Consider the following 17,269-nt stretch of genomic DNA (forward strand, 5'->3'; position numbering starts at 1 on the left):
GCTGTGGCTTGTTGAGGATGTGGCTTTGTTGTAGTGCTTTTTGGCCTCCCACGAGATGTATTGTCGTGCGAGATTGTCTTATGTTGTTTTTAAATCCAAATATTATTTAATATTTTACACAACATTTCAAAATACATATTATAAATATAGTCACCAAATATATTGATTTATATTATTAAAAATGAATTAAATACATTTTCTGAGGAAATGTACATATTTTATCATATTCATTTTATAATACAATTTCAATATATTCTGTAATATATGTTAGAATGTATTTAAAATGTATTAAAGAAAATATATATATTTTTGAAATATTTCACATATCTTAATTATCTAAAAATATATTTTAAATGTACTTTTTTTCATGAGTTGGCATGGAGTTAAGGATGGTTGGGCTGTGCATTATCATGCTGAAACATGAGGTGATGCCAGCGGATGAATGGCACGACAGTGGGCTTCAGGAGCTCGTCATGGTATCTCTGTGCATTCAAATTGCCATCGATAAAATACAATTTTGTTCATTGTCCCTAGCTTATGCCTGCCCATACCATAACCCCACCACTACCATGGGGCACTGTTCACAATGTTAACATCAGCAAACTGCTCACCCACATGACGCTGTACTGCCATCTGCCTGGTACAGTTGAAACCGGGATTCATCCGTGAAGAGCACACTTCTCCAGTGTGCCATTGAAGGTGAACATTTGCCCAATAAAGTTGGTTATGACTCCGAATTGCAGTCAGGGCAAGACCCTGTTCAGGAAGACGAGCACGCAGATGAGCTTCCCTGAGACGGTTTCTGAAATTCTTCAGTGGTACAAACCCAGAGTTTAATCAGCTGTCCGGGTGGCTGGTCTCAGATGATCCTGCAGGTGAAAAAGCAGAATGTTGAGGTCCTGGGCTGGAGTGGTCTGTGGTTGTGAAGCCAGTTAAACGTACTGCCAAATTCTCTGAAATGACATTGATGGCGGCATCAATTGAATATTCAACAGCTGTGGTGGACGTTACTTAATCTTGATATGCCACACCTTTCAAGTGGACAGATTATCTTGGAAAAGGAGAAATGCTCACAAACAGGGATGTAAACAAATTTGTGCACAAACTTTTAGAGAAATAAGCTTTTTGTGTGTATGGAACATTTCGGGAAACTTTTATTTCAGCTTTTTGTTCAGTGTATATCTCTACCTACCTGTACATTCAATTAGACTCCTGCTACCCCCCCCCCCCCCCCCCCACACACACTACCATTCCAAACAGTCTGCATATGACCATGTGCTTGTGACGTGTTTATTAGTCATTCTCTCCTATCTCTGCAATAGCCACCTCAGCAGGTTCAGGTGATAAATGTCACTGAGCTTCATGCCCCAGATTCCTGGCTGACCTAAAACAGAAGGTGATTGTTCCTCAGTTCTTGCCTTTTGAAGCGGACCCCATCACTCTTATTATAGATCTAAAGAAGCTGCTGAACTGGTTCAAACTAGGACTTGCCACCAGACCCAATTGGAGACCCACTGGAAAACACTCTGCAGTCAAAATATTAACTTAAAGGTCCAATTTATCTCAATATCAAATCATTTCTGGGTAACAATGAAGTACCTTACTGTGATTATTTCAATTTAAATGTTCTGAGTGGGGAGGGGTAAACTGAAAACTAGCTGCTAATGGCAGAGAGGTTTGGAACTCTATTTCTTATTGGTCTTATTGAAACTCTAACTAATTTAGAAACTCCATCCCGCAAAAAGAAAGGCTGATATTTCAAGCAGTCTTTTCAAACAACTCTTACACTAAAAGGGTATTATCATAATTGTATTATTATTATTCCAACCTCATAATGTGGAAATATAAATACAACACAGGTAAATCGTGTTTTTGACTGCACTGGGCCTTGTAAGATAACCTTAAGGGGTTTGAGCCACGGGATAGTATTTACATCACCTATGTAAGTGTGGCTTCATGTTTGTGCACCAATATGGCTGACCTCGAAATCTACGCCCGACAGTGTGTAATATAAGCTTTGTTCTCACAATATAAATCATTCCTAGATGTTTGTCTTGAGGCCCTCTAAATGGCTTTATGCTTGAATGTCTACCATACATTCTCAGAATGATACCTTGATGTGTGATGGAATGGCTTCCACTGTGGAGATGTTCAGACTTAAGCGAGATGTGCCACCTGTTGCCAGTTCCTCTTCATTCTCTGCCACACCAAATGTACAGATATGGCTGAGCAAATACCCTCTGAGAATTCTCACTGTCAGTTTACTGCTCAGTGAGAGTGCCATTGGTTGTGTTGAATTTTCTTAATGCTGTTGCTATGACTACTCAGGTGGTATCTAAGCAGGAGCCGGAGTGTTTGGCATGTGTGCAGATGTGTTCGCATAAGCGGTTATTTTCTCTCAGCCTCTTGGGGGTGTACTGTAACATTGGAAATAAGTCAATGAAACATGAGCTTGTAATGCTTGGTTAAGTTCAACAGGTGGGAGAAGAGTAGAATTGTGTACATGCCGTCGGGGTACCTCACCTGGGTTGTCAGTGGTTGGATGGGTTTGATTTAAGTGGTTACAAGAAACCTGAATAGTGTACTGCAAGTTTGAATGTTCCATGTGAACACACTATCACAGATCATTGTGAAATAGACACAAATTACTTATTGGAAATTTGTGACAGGCACACTTTTTTGTGTGTATTATACTATTTTCTTCAAAACGCATTTCGTATGTATTACATGATTTTCATTCTTCATAGCATATTAATGTACATTACACAAATTTCAATTTGTTGTGGCTAATTTTAGCTATGTTAGCTAAGTGGCTAACGTTAGCTAGGCTAGCTAGGTGGCTACTGTTAGCTAAACTAGGGGTGGGGTTAGGGATTAGGTTTAGGGGTTATGGTTAGGTGTTAAGGTTAGGGTTAGGTAACATGCTATCTAAGTAGTAAAAGGGGTAGGTTAGGGTGAGGGTTAGCTAGGAGTTAAAAAGTAGCAAATTGTTGCAAAGTTGTTAATTAGATAAAATGCTAAAGTTGTCCATGATGTGATTCAAATACACAATGTTTGGGATGATAGAAGGTTGCATTATATTCCCACCCATTTCTTCCAACCTACTCTTTTTTATCTGGGATTGAAATGCACTGAATACAACGTCGTGTACTGCACACACAAAAAAGTTTGTTTGCCTGTCATGAATTTCCAATAAGAAATGTATATTTATTTCACAATCTGTGATACTAAGTTGGAACACAATGTGCATGACAAGTGAACAGCAACTAGGTTGTGTACTGGTGTTTTGAGTTTGTTCCCAGTACGCTCAATAGACCTCACTATTATGTCCTCAGAAAAAAAGCAATTGCCAAATACAAATAAAATCTGTAATGTGTTACAATGTGATTGGATTAATTCAAGCTGCTCTTAGAAAAAAAGGTGCTATCTAGAGCCTAAAAGGGTTCTTTGGCTGTCCCCATAGGAGAACCCTTTGAAGAACCCTTTTTGGCTCCAGTTAGAACCTTTTGAGGTTGCGTTTAGAGCCCTTTCCAAAGAGGATTCTACATGGAACCCAAAAGGGTTCTACCTGGATCCAAAAAGAGTTATACGCGGACAGCCAAATAACCCTTTTGGATCCCTCTTTTCTAAGTTTGTTGTGTCAGGGATCACACATGTTTATCTCCCCAGGACTCTCTTTGAAGCACCTCAGACTCATTGACTGATCTCTCCATCTCTTTCTCTCTCAATCTGTCTCTCGTCAGATGTACATCCAGACAGCCACGCTGACCATCTCCCTCAGCCTGAGCGCCTCCGTCTCTCTGGGGATGCTCTACATGCCCAAGGTCTACATCATCATCTTCCACCCGGAGCAGAATGTTCCCAAGCGCAAGCGCACCTTCAAGGCCATCGTCACCGTCGCTACCATGACCAGCAAGCTGTCCCAGCTGGCCTCCGAGCGACCCAACGGAGAGGTGAAGACAGAAATCTGCGAGGGCATGGATGCCAGTAGTGAGTATAAAGACGTGATCCCTTACTTCGTAACATATTATTCCTCCGCCCCCATTTTTTTTCACCTTTAAGTTTATTTTTGTAGAGGGTATAGCTTATGTTAGGTACAACCACAGACAACAGGCAACCGGCCTTCTACATACAGTAAAATCAACCACAGTTCCTCAGCTATATCTATAGTATAGTATCGTTGTTGAAATCAGCTTGTAGAAAATAATTTGTATGCTCTCGTCTAAGATAGTTTAAAAAGACACCTGAGAACAGATTAGGCATAACTTTTCATCGACTAGTTTTAGACTTCAAAGCCCTTTCAGATTCCATTAGCAGAAGTTTCATACAGGCCAGCATCCTGTTGTTTACTTAACATGATTGTGCTGACCGCACAGTTTGATATCTAATACTTTGCTTAAATGCATATCTCGTCAGCTTCTCATTTCACTGAACCGCTAAGGTGCTGAGGTGAGATGGCGCCGACAGAGATGGTTTCCTCGCTTCGCTTTCTTAGGAAACTATGCAGTATTTAGTTTTTTTAATGTATTATTTCTTACAATGTTACCCCAGGAAATCTTAAGGCTTATTGCATACAGCCGGGAAGAACTATTAGATACAAGAGCAACGTCAACCTACCAACATTACGACCAGGAATACGACTTTCCCGAAGCAGATCCTCTCTCCAGACCACCACCCAGGACAATGGATCTAGTCCCAGCAGCTGAGCGAAAACAACGGCAACACAAAAGGGGCAGACGGAGCGGTCTTCTGGTCAAGGTTCGAAAATGGGCACATCGATCTCCGCTCCCGAGTATACTACTCGCCAATGTCCAGTCTCTTAACAACAACGAAATTTGAAGCGTAGGTTGCCTTCCAGAGAGACATCAGAGATTGTAACATTGTCTGTTTCACGGAAACATGGCTCTCTTGGGATACGTGGTCGGAATCAGTTCAGCCACCAGGCATCTCCGTGCATTGCGCTGACAGAGATAAACAACTCTCTGGGAAGAGGAAGGGAGGGGTTGTATGCTTTATGATTATTAACTCTTGGTGTAATCATAACAACATACAGGAACTCAAGTCTGCTCACCCGACCTAGAATTCCTTACAATCAAATGTTGGCCATTCTACCTACCAAGAGAATTCTCGTCAGTTATAGTCACAGCAACACAAACAACAACACAGAGTTACACATGGAATAAACAAATGTACAGTCAATAACACAATAGAACAAATCTATATACAGTATGCAAATGAGGTAAGATTGGGGCGGTATAAGGCAATAAATAGGCCGTAGTGGCGAAGTAATTACAATTTAAAAATTAACTCTGGAGTGAAAGGTGTGCAGAAGATAAATGTGCAAGTCGAGATACTGGGGTGCAAAGGAGCAAAAAAGCAATACGGGGATGAGGTAGGTAGTTGGATGGGCTATTTACAGATGGGCTATGTACAGGTGCAATGATCTGTGAGCTGCTCTGAGAGCTGATGCTATAAGTTAGTGAGGGAGATATGAGTCTCCAGCTTCAGTGATTTTTGCAATTCGTTCCAGTCATTGTCAGCAGAGAACTGGAACGGAAGGCGGCCAAAGTAGGAATTGGCTTTGGGGGTGACCAGTGAAATATACCTGCTGGAGCACGTGCTACGGGTGGGTGCTGCTATGGTGACTAGTGAGTAAGGTGGGGCTTTACCTAGTAAAGACTTATAGATGACCCTGAGCCAGTGGGTTTGGTGATGAATATGAAGCAAGGGCCAGTCAACGAGAGCATACAGGTCGCAGTGGAGGGTGGTATATGGGGCTTTGGAGACAAAACAGATGGCACTGTGATAGATTGCATCCAATTTGCTGAGTAGAGTGTTGGAGGCTATTTTGTAAATGACATCGCCAAAGTCAAGGATCGGTAGGATAGTCGGTTTTGAGGATAATACAGTGCCACCTTTGTGGATCGCCAACCAAGACTGCGGCCCCCTGCTCTCCTCAGTGGCTGACGTGAGTAGAACATTTACACTTGGTAACAAGTCAACAAAACAAAGGAGATGATCGTGGACTTCAGGAAACAGCAGAGGGAACACCCCCCTATCCACATCGAAGCTTACACATCACAGACAAACTGAAATGGTCCAACCACACAGACAGTGTGATGAAGAAGGTGCAACAGCGCCTCTTCAACCTCAGGAGGCTGAAGAAATGTTACTTGTTAGGTTTGTGTGTATTAGGTGTTTGTTGGGGAATTGTTAGATTACTTGTTAGATATTATTGCACTGTTGGAACTAGAAGAACAAGCATTTCTCTGCACTCGCATTAACATATGCTAACCATGCGTATGTGACCAATAAGATTTGATTTGCTTTGCTTTCTAATTTGTTGCCTTTTTGCCTAATTGTGGAGAATTTCACAAATGAATACATGAATACATCTCAAAATGTAATTTCATTGTGAGTGATTAGTCCACATAGCCAACTGTTCTAGTTTACGTTGATGGTGGAAAGCCATAGTATCCTCAACATTCCATCGAGACTGTTCGATTATGGGATAATGCATTAAGGGAAGGACTGAAACAGTAAATTGAGTACAGAGGGACTACACTCCAGGAAACTAACATCTTCTCTATTTTTGCCTTTTTATAGTGCCATCAACCAAAACAAAGTATGTCAGCTACACCAATCATGCCATCTGAAGAGAGAAGCACTGAATAGAGAATTACTGAGGAATTCCACATGCAGACTTGGATGTGTCAGATTCGCCCATGACAGGGCGTTACAACAAGCATGAGACATTGATATTGCTCAGAGTCCAAATAACGACTGAGAGCATGGCAGTCAACATAAATATGTCTGCTCTTTCATGTTCACAGACAGAGCTAATGGGCCTGCTGGAAGCAGACAAAACACTAAACAAACAATTCAAGAGACTTGACAAAATGAGGGTGGGGAACAGAAGAGGAAAACAAAAGAGAATTTAAATAGAAATTGTTGCGATCAACCATGTTAGTTAGTTTGTTATTCTAATTTTATGTATTTTGTGGTTGTGAAGATTTCTCATTCGTGTCTTACGTCGTCTGAACTACATTGCGAGATGAGTTTGTCTCTGTATCAGCTAACTGAATTGTAGCCTTGAGTTGTGAAATCTGTAAATGCAATGGTTTAAGCATGCACATTTTTATACAAATACTTTATTTATAATAAAGGAATGTTTTGGAAATGTTTAGGATTGTTGGATGAGGTTAAATATGAGAGTGGGATATGATGTATGTGGTTTACCTCAATTTAGATGGAAATGATACCCAATGCATCATCCATAAGGCATAACAGTTATGTGATGGCCTTGACCTGAATTGAGCACACATCCAAAATACACCAGGATGGTAAGTAGGCAAATTATGTTAAGAATGTATGAAGCCTTAAAGCAAACTATGAAAAATATCTAGAGCACCCCAAAAACTCCATGGTCTCAAATCAAAACAAACAATATTGCTGTAGGATTTCCCCTGAAGCAAACTATATACAGTCGTGGCAAAATAATTTGAGTATTACTGTGAACATAATGCAAATGTTTAGTTTTAACATTTTACTTAAACCTGAGAAAAAAAAATGGGGCTGGACTGACTTTTGGACTGCCAGAGAATTTAATATTAATTTCTCTACCGTAAACTGCCTCAGTAGTAATTGGAATTGAATTGAATATTCAATTGCAATTACTACTGCATTGCAACATTTTCTACTTTTGTGTTTCGGATTTCCTTCTCTCTCATATCATTTTTGTTACATTATGTTTTTGTCCTGTTCAAAATAGCACAAATGAGTGCCAAAAAACAGTACAGTGGCTTGCGAAAGTATTCACCCCCCTTGGCATTTTTCCTATTTAGTTTCCTTACAAAATATAATTTCAGGGGGGTTTGTATCATTTGATTTAAACAACATGCCTACCACTTTGAAGATGCAATTTTGTTGTTGTTGTGTGTAACAAACAAGAAATAAGACAAAAAAATCTGAACTTGAGTGTGGATAACTATTCACTCACCCAAAGTCAAAGCACCAGCTCCTTCAAGTTGGATGGGTTCCGATGGTGTACAGCAGTCTTTAATTCATACCACAGATTCTCAATTGGATTGAGGTCTGGGCTTTGACTAGGCCATTCCAAGACATTTAAATGTTTCCCCTTAAACCACAGTGTTGTTTTAGCAGTATGCTTAGGGTCACTGTCCTGCTGGAAGGTGAGCCTCCGTCCCAGTCTCAAATCTCTGGAAGACTGAAACAGGTTTCCCTCAAGAATTTCCCTGTATTTAGTACCATCCATCATTCCTTCAAGTCTGACCCGTTTCCCAGTCCCTGCCGAGGAAAAACATCCCCACAGCATGATGCTGCCACCACCGTGCTTCACTGTGGGGATGGTGTTCTCGAGGTGATGCGAGGTGTTGGGTTTGCGCCAGACATAGCGTTTTCCTTACTGGACAAAAAAAACTACATTTTTGTCTCATCTGACCAGAGTACCTTCTTCCGTGTGTTTGGGGAGTCTCCCACAAGCCTTTTGGCGAACACCAAACATTTTTTGCTTATTTTTTATTTAAGCAATGGCTTTTCTCTGGCCACTCTTCCGTAAAGCCCAGCTCTGTGGAGTTGATGGCTTAAAGTGGTCCATGGACAGATACGCCAATCACCGCTGTGGATCTTTGCAGCTCCTTCAGGGTTATATTTGGCCTCTTTGTTGCCTCTCTGATTAATGCCCTCCTTGCCTGGTCTGAGTTTTGGTGTGCGGCCCTCTCTTGGCAGGTTTGTTGTGGTACCATATTCTATCCATTTTTTATAATGGATTTAATGGTGCTCCATGGGATGTTCAAAGCTTCTGATATTTTTTTTATAACCCAACCCTGATCTGTACTTCACCACAACTTTGTCCATGGCCTGTTTGGAGAGCTCGTCGGTCTTCATGGTGCCGGTTGCTTGGTGATGCCCCTTGCTTAATGGTGTTGCAGATTCTGGGGGCTTTTAGAACAGCTGTATATATACTGAGATCATATGACAGATCATTTGACACTTAGATTGCACACAGGTGAACTTTATTTAGCTAATTATGTGACTTCTGAAGGTAATTGGTTGCACCAGATCTTATTTAGGGGCTTCATAGCAAAGGGGGTGAATACATATGCACACACCACTTTTCCGTTTTTCTTTTTAGAATTTTTTGAAACAAGTTATTTCACTTCACCAATTTGGACTATTTTGTGTATGTCCATGGCATGAAATTCAAATAAAAATCTATTTAAATTACAGGTTGTAATGCAGGAAAAATTGGTTAAAATGCCAAGGGGGATGAATACTTTTGCAAGGTGCCGTATGTGCCAGAATTTTGAAAACCAATTAAGGGAATCAATACAGCCATTGGTACAGGCGTAGCAGGATCAATAAAAGCTACAAGTGAAAACTTCTGAACCATGTAATGAATATTTCTGCATTTTCTACTGAAGAAAGGAAGCTAGGTATAAAGTTTGAGTGATGAATTCCATTGGCATTCGATGCATACTTTTCCCTGGTTGATGATCTAATTTCACTAGATGAAGCTGAGAGAACATGAGTGCTTGTCCTCAGAAACAGATGCAAACATACAGTGCTTTTGGAAAGTTTTCATACCCCTTGACTTTTTCCTAATTTTGTCATGTCTTATTCTAAACTTGATTAAATAAACACTTCCCCAACAATCTACACACATTCCCCCATAATGTCAAAGCAAAAACAGGCTTTTAGAAATGTTCGCTAATTAATTAAACATAAAAAAACAGAAATACCTCATTTACATAAGTTTTCAGATCCTTTGCTATGAGGCTCGAAATTGAGCTCAGGCGGATCCTGTTTCCATTGATCATCCTTGAAATGTTTCTACAACTTGATCCGCCTGTGGTAAATTGAATTGATTGGACATGATTTGGAAAGGCACAAATCTGTCTATAAAAGGTCCCACAGTTGACAGTGCATTTTAGAGCAAAACCAAGTCATGAGGTTGAAGGAATTGTCTGTTGAGCTCAGAGACAGGATTGTGTCAAGGCACAGATCTGTGGAAAAGTACCAAAGCATTTCTGCAGCATTGAAGGTCCCCAAGAACACAGTGGCCTCCATTATTCGATAATGGAAGAAGTTTGGAACCACCAACACTCTTCCTAGAACTGGCTACGCGGCCAAACTGAGAAATCAGGGGAAAAGGGACTTGGTCAGGCAGGTGACCAAGAACACGATGGTCACTCTGACAAAGATCGAGAGTTTCTCTGTGGAGATGGGAGAACCTTCCAGAAGGACAAAAATTTCTGCAGCATACCACCAAGTAGGCCTTTATGGTATAGTTGCCAGACGGAAGTCACTTGACAGGCACACGACAGCCAGCTTTGAGTTTGCAAAAGGCCCCTAAAGACTCTCAGACCATGAGAAACAAGATTCTCTGGTCTGATGAAACCAAGATTGAACTCTTTTGCCTGAATGCCAAGCGTTACATCTGGAGAAAACCTGGCACCATCCCTACGGTGAAGCATGGTGGTGGCAGCATCATACTGTGGGGATGTTTTCAACAGCATGGACTGGGAGACTAGTCAGGATCGAGGCAAAGATGAACGGAGCAAAGTACAGAGAGATCCTTGATGAAAACCTGCTCCAAAGTGCTCAGGACCTCAGACTGGGGTGAAGGTTCACCTTGCAACAGGACAACAACCCAAAGTCCCAGCCAGAGCCCGGACTTAAACCCAATCGAACATCTCTGGAGAGACATGAAAATATCTTTGCAGCAACACTCCCCATCCAACCTGACAGAGCTTGAGAGGATCTGCAGTGAATAATAGAAGAAACTCCCCAAATACAGATGTGCCATCTTGTATATTTTGGCCCCACGGGGATGCTCGCTCAGTCCCCTCCTCTACTCCCTGTTCACTCATGACTTCATGGCCAGGCACAACTACAACACCATCATTACATTTGCCGATGACACAACAGTGGTAGGCCTGATCACCGAAAATGATGAGAGAGCCTATAGGGAGGAGGTCAGAGACCTGGCCGTGTGGTGCAAGGACAACAACCTCTCCCTCAACGTGATCAAGACAAAGAAGATGATTGTGGATGACAGGAAAAGGAGGACTGAGCATGCCCCATTCTCATCGCAAGGCACTACAGAGGATAGTGCGGAACACACAGTACATCACTGGGGCCAAGCTTCCTGCCATCCAGGACCTCTATATCAGGCAGTGTCAGAGGAAGGCCCTAAAAATTGTCAAAGACTCCAGCCACTCTAGTCATAGACTGTTCACTCTGCTACCGCACAGCAAGTAGTACCGGAGCGCCAATTCTAGGTCCAAAAGACTTCTAACAACTTCTACCCCAATGCCATAAGACTCCTGAACAGCTACTCTCTGTTTATTATCTATGAATAGTCACTTTAACTCTACCTACATGTACATATTACCTCAATTACCTCGACTAACCGGTGTACCCGCACATTGACTTTGTACCTGTACTCCCCTGTATATAGCCTCGCTATTGTTATTTTACCATTTGTTACTTTTATTTTTTACTTTTATTTTTTTTACTTAACACTTATTTTTCTGAAAACTGCATTGTTGGTTAAGGGCTTGTAAGTAAGCATCGTATTCGGCGCAAGTGACAAATAAAATTGTAGCGTCATACCAAAGAAGACTCAAGGCTGTAATCGCTGACAAAGGTGCTTCAACAAAGTACTGAGTAAAGGGTCTGAATAGTTATGTAAATCTGATGTTTTTGTTTTGTCATTATGTGGTATTGTTTTGAGATTGAGGAGAGACATTTTTTTAAAATACATTTTATGCTGCAACGTGACAAAATGTAGAAAAAGTAAAGGGGTCTGAAAACTTTCCAAATGCGCTGTAAATACTCAGTATCTTTAACGTATCTTTATCATATACCCACATATTGTGGGTATTATTAAAATATTATTACTATTATTTTGCTGCTAACTGTTTGCATTAACTGCAAATTATCTCTCTACAGTCGTTCCATATCAGTAAATGTTCATAAATGGTGATGTACAGTATATTGACGGTAGTCACAGGAGATACAGGTAACTGCCAAAATAATGGAAACACTTGAGTAAATGAGGGATATAACATATGTATTGAAAGCAGGTGTTTCAACACAGGTGTGGTTCCTGTGTTAATTCATCGATTATCATCCCATCATACTTATGGTCATGTAAAAAAAAAAATGCTGGGCAGGCCACTACTTTGGCCATTATTTTGGCTACCGTGGCTTTGCCCCCAAAGGATTACAATGCCCCCATATATAAGGCACATGTGTTCAATGAATGGTTTGATGAGCATGAAAATGATGTAAACCATATGCCATAGCCGTCTCGGTCACCAGATCGCAACCCAATTGAATAATTTGTGGAGATTCTGGAGCGGCGCCTGAGACAGCGTTTACTACCACCATCAACAAAACACCATATTATGGAATTTCTCATGGAAGAATGGCTTTGCATCCCTCCAATAGAGTTCCAGACACTTGTAGAATCTATGCCAAGGTGCATTGAAGCTATTCTGTCTCGTGGTGGCACAACGCCCCATTAAAATACTTTATATTGGTGTTTCCTTTATTTTGGCAGATAACTGTAGATTGGAATATCACATTAACTAAACATGTCAACTTCTGTCTCACTTTTTTCTTTCAAAGAGTTTTGACACTGACAGCAAAGGACATGTCTCACACTGTAAAGTTTACAGGTTATGATGATGGTAATCCTTAGACGCACACTGTTTTTCAGCTCAATAATTGCTATATTATTTTATACATTTCAGATTTATTAGAGTTTTGGCTGACTTACGACAGCCAAGCAGTCTCTAGTATCATCACTGCTTTTTAGAAATACTCCCTGCATATTGTTATTTTTGCACACTATTCCTCAGGGAACTGCACCATATATACAAAAGTATGTGTACTCCTTCAAAATAGTGGATTTGGCTACTTCAGCCACACCCATTGCTGACAGGTGTATAAAATCCAGCACACAGCCATGCGATCTCCATAGACAAACATTGGCAGTAGAATGGTCTTACTGAAGAGCTCAGTGACTTTCAACATGGCACCGTCAATGGATGCGACCTTTCCAAGTCAGTTTGTCAAATTTCACCACATGCAATGCGAAGTGTCGGCTAGTGTGGTGTAAAGCTTGTGCCATTGGACTGTGGAGCAGTGGAAATGCGTTCTCTAGAGTGATGAATCATGCTTCACCATCTAGGAGCCAAATAAGCTTTATTGGTGGATGCCAATAGGAGGATGCCAGGAGGGCCAATTGGCGAATGCCAGGAGGACGCTACCTGCCCGAATACATAGTGACAACTGTAAAGTTTGGTGGAGGAGGATTAATGGTCTGGGACTGTTTTTCATGGTTCGGGCTAGGCCCCTTATTTCCAGTGAAGGGAAATCTTAACTCTACAACATACAATGACATTCTAGACAATTCTGTGCAACAGTTTGGGGAAGGCACTTTCCTATTTCAGCATGACAATGCCCAAGTGTACAAAGCGAGGTCAAAACAAAAACAAAGCGAGGTTTGTTGAGATCGCATTTGAAGAATTTGACTGTCCTGCACAGAGCCCTGAACTCAATCCCATCTAACACCTTGGAATTGGAATGCCGACTGCGAGCCAGGCCTAATCGGCCAAAATCACTCCCCGGCCACACTAATGCTCTTGTGGCTGAATGGAAGAATGTCCCCACAGCAATGTTCCAACATCTAGTGGAAATCCTTCCCAGAAGAGTAGAGGTTGTTATAGCAGCAAAGGGTGGACCAACTCCATATTAATGCCCATGATTTTGGAATGAGATATTCGACATGCTGGTGTCCACATACTTTTGGTTGTGTAGTGTTTGCGGAACCAACTCCACATATAGACTACCCCCATATTGGTCTTACCTGTAGTGATATTTTATACCAGTGACAACAACAAATAAGTAGTTATGCCTACAGTAAGATAGGGGGCCAATTAACAAGTGCAGTGTTTGGATTAATCTTCTTGTCCCTCTCTTTACCTGTAGTGAGCTCTTTTAGTGAGGAAGACAGAGGATCCTGCACCATAAGCTTAATTGGCTCTTTGACAGACATACTGGAGGTTTCTGCTACTAAGCACTTCCTCCATGCTCCTGCATGGGTGTCCACTCAGCCAATTAAACACTGAGAGCTTACACTACTCTAATGACACTGTGTGTCACTCTTGGGAGTATGGAGATCTGGGTGAATAGAGATCAATTAGACATGCATTTCAACCTTTCCTAAAAACGGGCATTTCCTCCCATAGATATTTCATAAATTGCATCCATTTTGTAACATAAAACCTACTGTGAGTTGAGAAAACGAGCAGTTCCTGGTAAACGGGCATCTTGTGAGTCCGGGGTTGTTGAATAGAGATGATATTTAAAAAAACATCAAAAAGAACTTTACATGAATTAAATGATGCAAAATCTCCTGACACTGTAGCCTTCAGTTCCAATGCCAATAAATAAGAAATTGAATGGATGTTCTTAGCATTCACTAAACATTGCAGCCCCAAGCTGTCTATCAAGTTCTCTACCGTCAACTTAATAAGAAAACAATATTCAAGCCACAAATGCATTTTATCCAGTAAAACTACCCCTGTCAACTGTTGTATAATTCTAATGGGTCAACATTAGCTTTCCAAGTCTTATAAGAAGAACCCCAGGTCTTTCTATGCCGTCATTAGAAACATACATTTCGTCATGCCAACCAAGGTTGACTTTAGTACAATGGAAGTTTATTTTTGAAGTTCTGCCGATAATCTGAGTTATCGATTTATGGTGGACTCTGGCAACAGTCCTTTGGAGCACACCTCTTTCATGTCTGAGCCCGGATTGAGAAGGGAGGCTGGGGAAGGGTCACAGCCTCTCTTTGAATTGCCAATGGATCAATTGGCTGAGCAGCCATCAGGCCAAGTAAATCCCAGATGGCCTCTTTGCTGCACCGTGACTGATAGTGTGGTGCTTGGCTGGAAAAGGTTGGGCATTCTCAGTTTTATCTCAAACACCAAACATGGCCCTCTCGTAATGGTACATTCTTACTTCGCTTCAGACCTTTGCTTTTTTCTCCTGAACATGTGAATGCAAAGAGGTATTTTTGATGGGTTTTAATTGATGGGTTGAAATTTGAGTTAAATGGGGTTAACCCTCAGGATGGCTATGATGCATTGGGATAATTCACAATGATATGCACAATGACTAACAATCCAGCCTCTGCAGTAGGGATTAACACCGGTAACCGGGATCCCGGGATTTTTCTGTGAGCACTCTTCACCCCCCCAAAAAAACTTACCAGACCCCGGAAATTACATTTTCTACCAATGATGCAATTCCACAAATACACAAGCGCAGCAGCATATTGGCAAAAAATGTAATGGCATATTATCCAAGCAGGTTGTCACTTGGAAGCCTTTAGCCTAGTGTATTTACTTCACACAAAGTTGCCAAAAAATTCAAAGCACACGCATAATTGACACTGCTGGACTGCACAGGGGACTGAAAACTCGATCACGGTCGGACACAAGCACGGTGAGCTGAAGCCTGAGCCCAGGCCTGGTCCGAAGTCACAGAAAATAAATTAGCCCAAACCTGAAAAAAAAGACAGATTTCTAGAAAACATTAGGTCATATTCATTTAAACTGGTGTCGAGAACAAAAAGGCAGTTGCCAGCGGAGTGAGGAAAGGAGGAAATAGCCATTAGTCTGCTTTGAGACAAGTGTGGGGGACTTCTACAGATAAATCAATCAATGTCAGATTTTTGTTCTCACTGAATCTCCGTTTGATTTTTTTTTTGTCAAACTTAGGCTGAGGAAATGTTAGCTAACTTGAGGTGAGTGGTGATGATCGTCTTTATTCTAGTTTGCTCATATATTAGCTTATCAAAACATTTTGCAAGCGTGTTATACAAGTAGATTTTGCATTGCACTCGCATAGTAGCCTGTCCTACTGCCGACCAAAGGCCTATGATTTGTCTGATAATCAATCAATGGGATTTTGTTTCACTGAATCTCTGTCTGTGTATTTGGTTAATTGATCTCTGGCTGGATAAGTGGAAGTGGTATAGCTCAACTATTCATTTGCTCATCTATCACTGATCAGAAACATTTAGCATGCAATAATGTAGCCTAAATCAAGTGTACTATTTATCTATGGACTCACATAGAAGCCTGACATAGCCTTATATAGAGCCTAGGCTATTTTCCTATCGACCCAATCCCACTGAAACCCAAAATCCTGACTCCTGTCTCGCATGAAAATGTCTAACTTCATTCTTTAACCCATAGGTTGCATTATCAAAGCAAGTCTTGCCTGCGTATGTCATAATACCACTATAACATTTATCCAGTTCCTCTGTGCTGTCTAGTGTTACAGGCTTTGGTTTTTCCCATTTACGTTTTGGGGTTGGACTTCAGCACACATAGCTCGTTAGCACATAGGGAGCACCGTTTGGCGTCACCTTGTTGGTCAGTATTTGTTACACCTCTGCAATCTTGCTATTTAAGCGTGGCTGGCTCAGCACTCCAGTTGCCTTGAGTGATGTGATGTGGCATGCCTCATTTTGATTTCTAGAAAAACAATCTGTGATCTGATTTTGTTGTGCTCCACCTTTTTGGTTTGCTTCCTGTCTAAATTTGGTGTGTGTTTTTTTTTTCTTGGGCAAAAACCCCCACCTGTTTCTTTTTGGTTGTTGGTCAGTGACTCTCTGTTAGTTCCCCCTTCTGGTTTAGTGACATTTGTGGTTTCCCCCTGCTTCTCTGCGCTGTCGCGTATTGCTGCCCATATGAGAGCTTTTACAGAGAATGTGTGATCAACAAACGGTTTGAGAGTGGAGTTGGTCCCCTGGAGTTAGTCCCTGTTAAGATAGCTTGTTATTTGAAAAATGTCCTTTCCCTCTCTTGGTCATGAGCTGATCTGCTATCTGTTATAATCATCAACTTGATTTTGCCAAATAGGAGATTCTGTCATTCGTCATAAGTTATCTAGCAAGCTTTGCAAACTTTGGTAATTTTATATTTTGTTTGACTGCCATTACAATGTTTGTATGATTGGACAATGATATAGACTACTTGGGGTGTGTCCTGTGCGCGCTCTCTGTCGAAATAGGCCTAAGCCTACTGCTGAAATGCACTGAAGAATTGAGGAGAATGATAACTCTGAATTTATGAATGGCCTGTTTAGAAAATCATAATGTCATTGACAATCAAAGGTAGTTACTCTATCATTAACTAATATCAATTTAATTTGCTGTGAA

The 17,269-nt window shown here is 41.1% G+C and overlaps 1 protein-coding gene and 1 long non-coding RNA gene across 2 annotated transcripts in view; both read left to right on the forward strand.

Moving 5' to 3' along the window:
• LOC110492752 (metabotropic glutamate receptor 8) overlaps positions 1 to 7,184 on the forward strand; it is a 212,935-nt gene extending 205,751 nt beyond the window's left edge. The window contains exons 10-11 of the mRNA XM_021567226.3: positions 3,744 to 3,990; positions 6,607 to 7,184. Of these exons, the coding sequence (XP_021422901.1) occupies positions 3,744 to 3,990; positions 6,607 to 6,656 (297 nt within the window). The 3' untranslated portion in view covers positions 6,657 to 7,184. The remainder of the gene's footprint in view (positions 1 to 3,743; positions 3,991 to 6,606) is intronic.
• Positions 1 to 17,269, forward strand: part of LOC149985165 (uncharacterized) — a 529,398-nt gene that overhangs the window by 282,948 nt on the left and 229,181 nt on the right. The gene's annotated exons all lie outside the window — the stretch shown is intronic.

The sequence above is a fragment of the Oncorhynchus mykiss genome, chromosome 2, assembly GCF_057628025.1.
Source record: "Oncorhynchus mykiss isolate SJ-2025 chromosome 2, ASM5762802v1, whole genome shotgun sequence".
Classification (NCBI taxonomy): domain Eukaryota; kingdom Metazoa; phylum Chordata; class Actinopteri; order Salmoniformes; family Salmonidae; genus Oncorhynchus; species Oncorhynchus mykiss.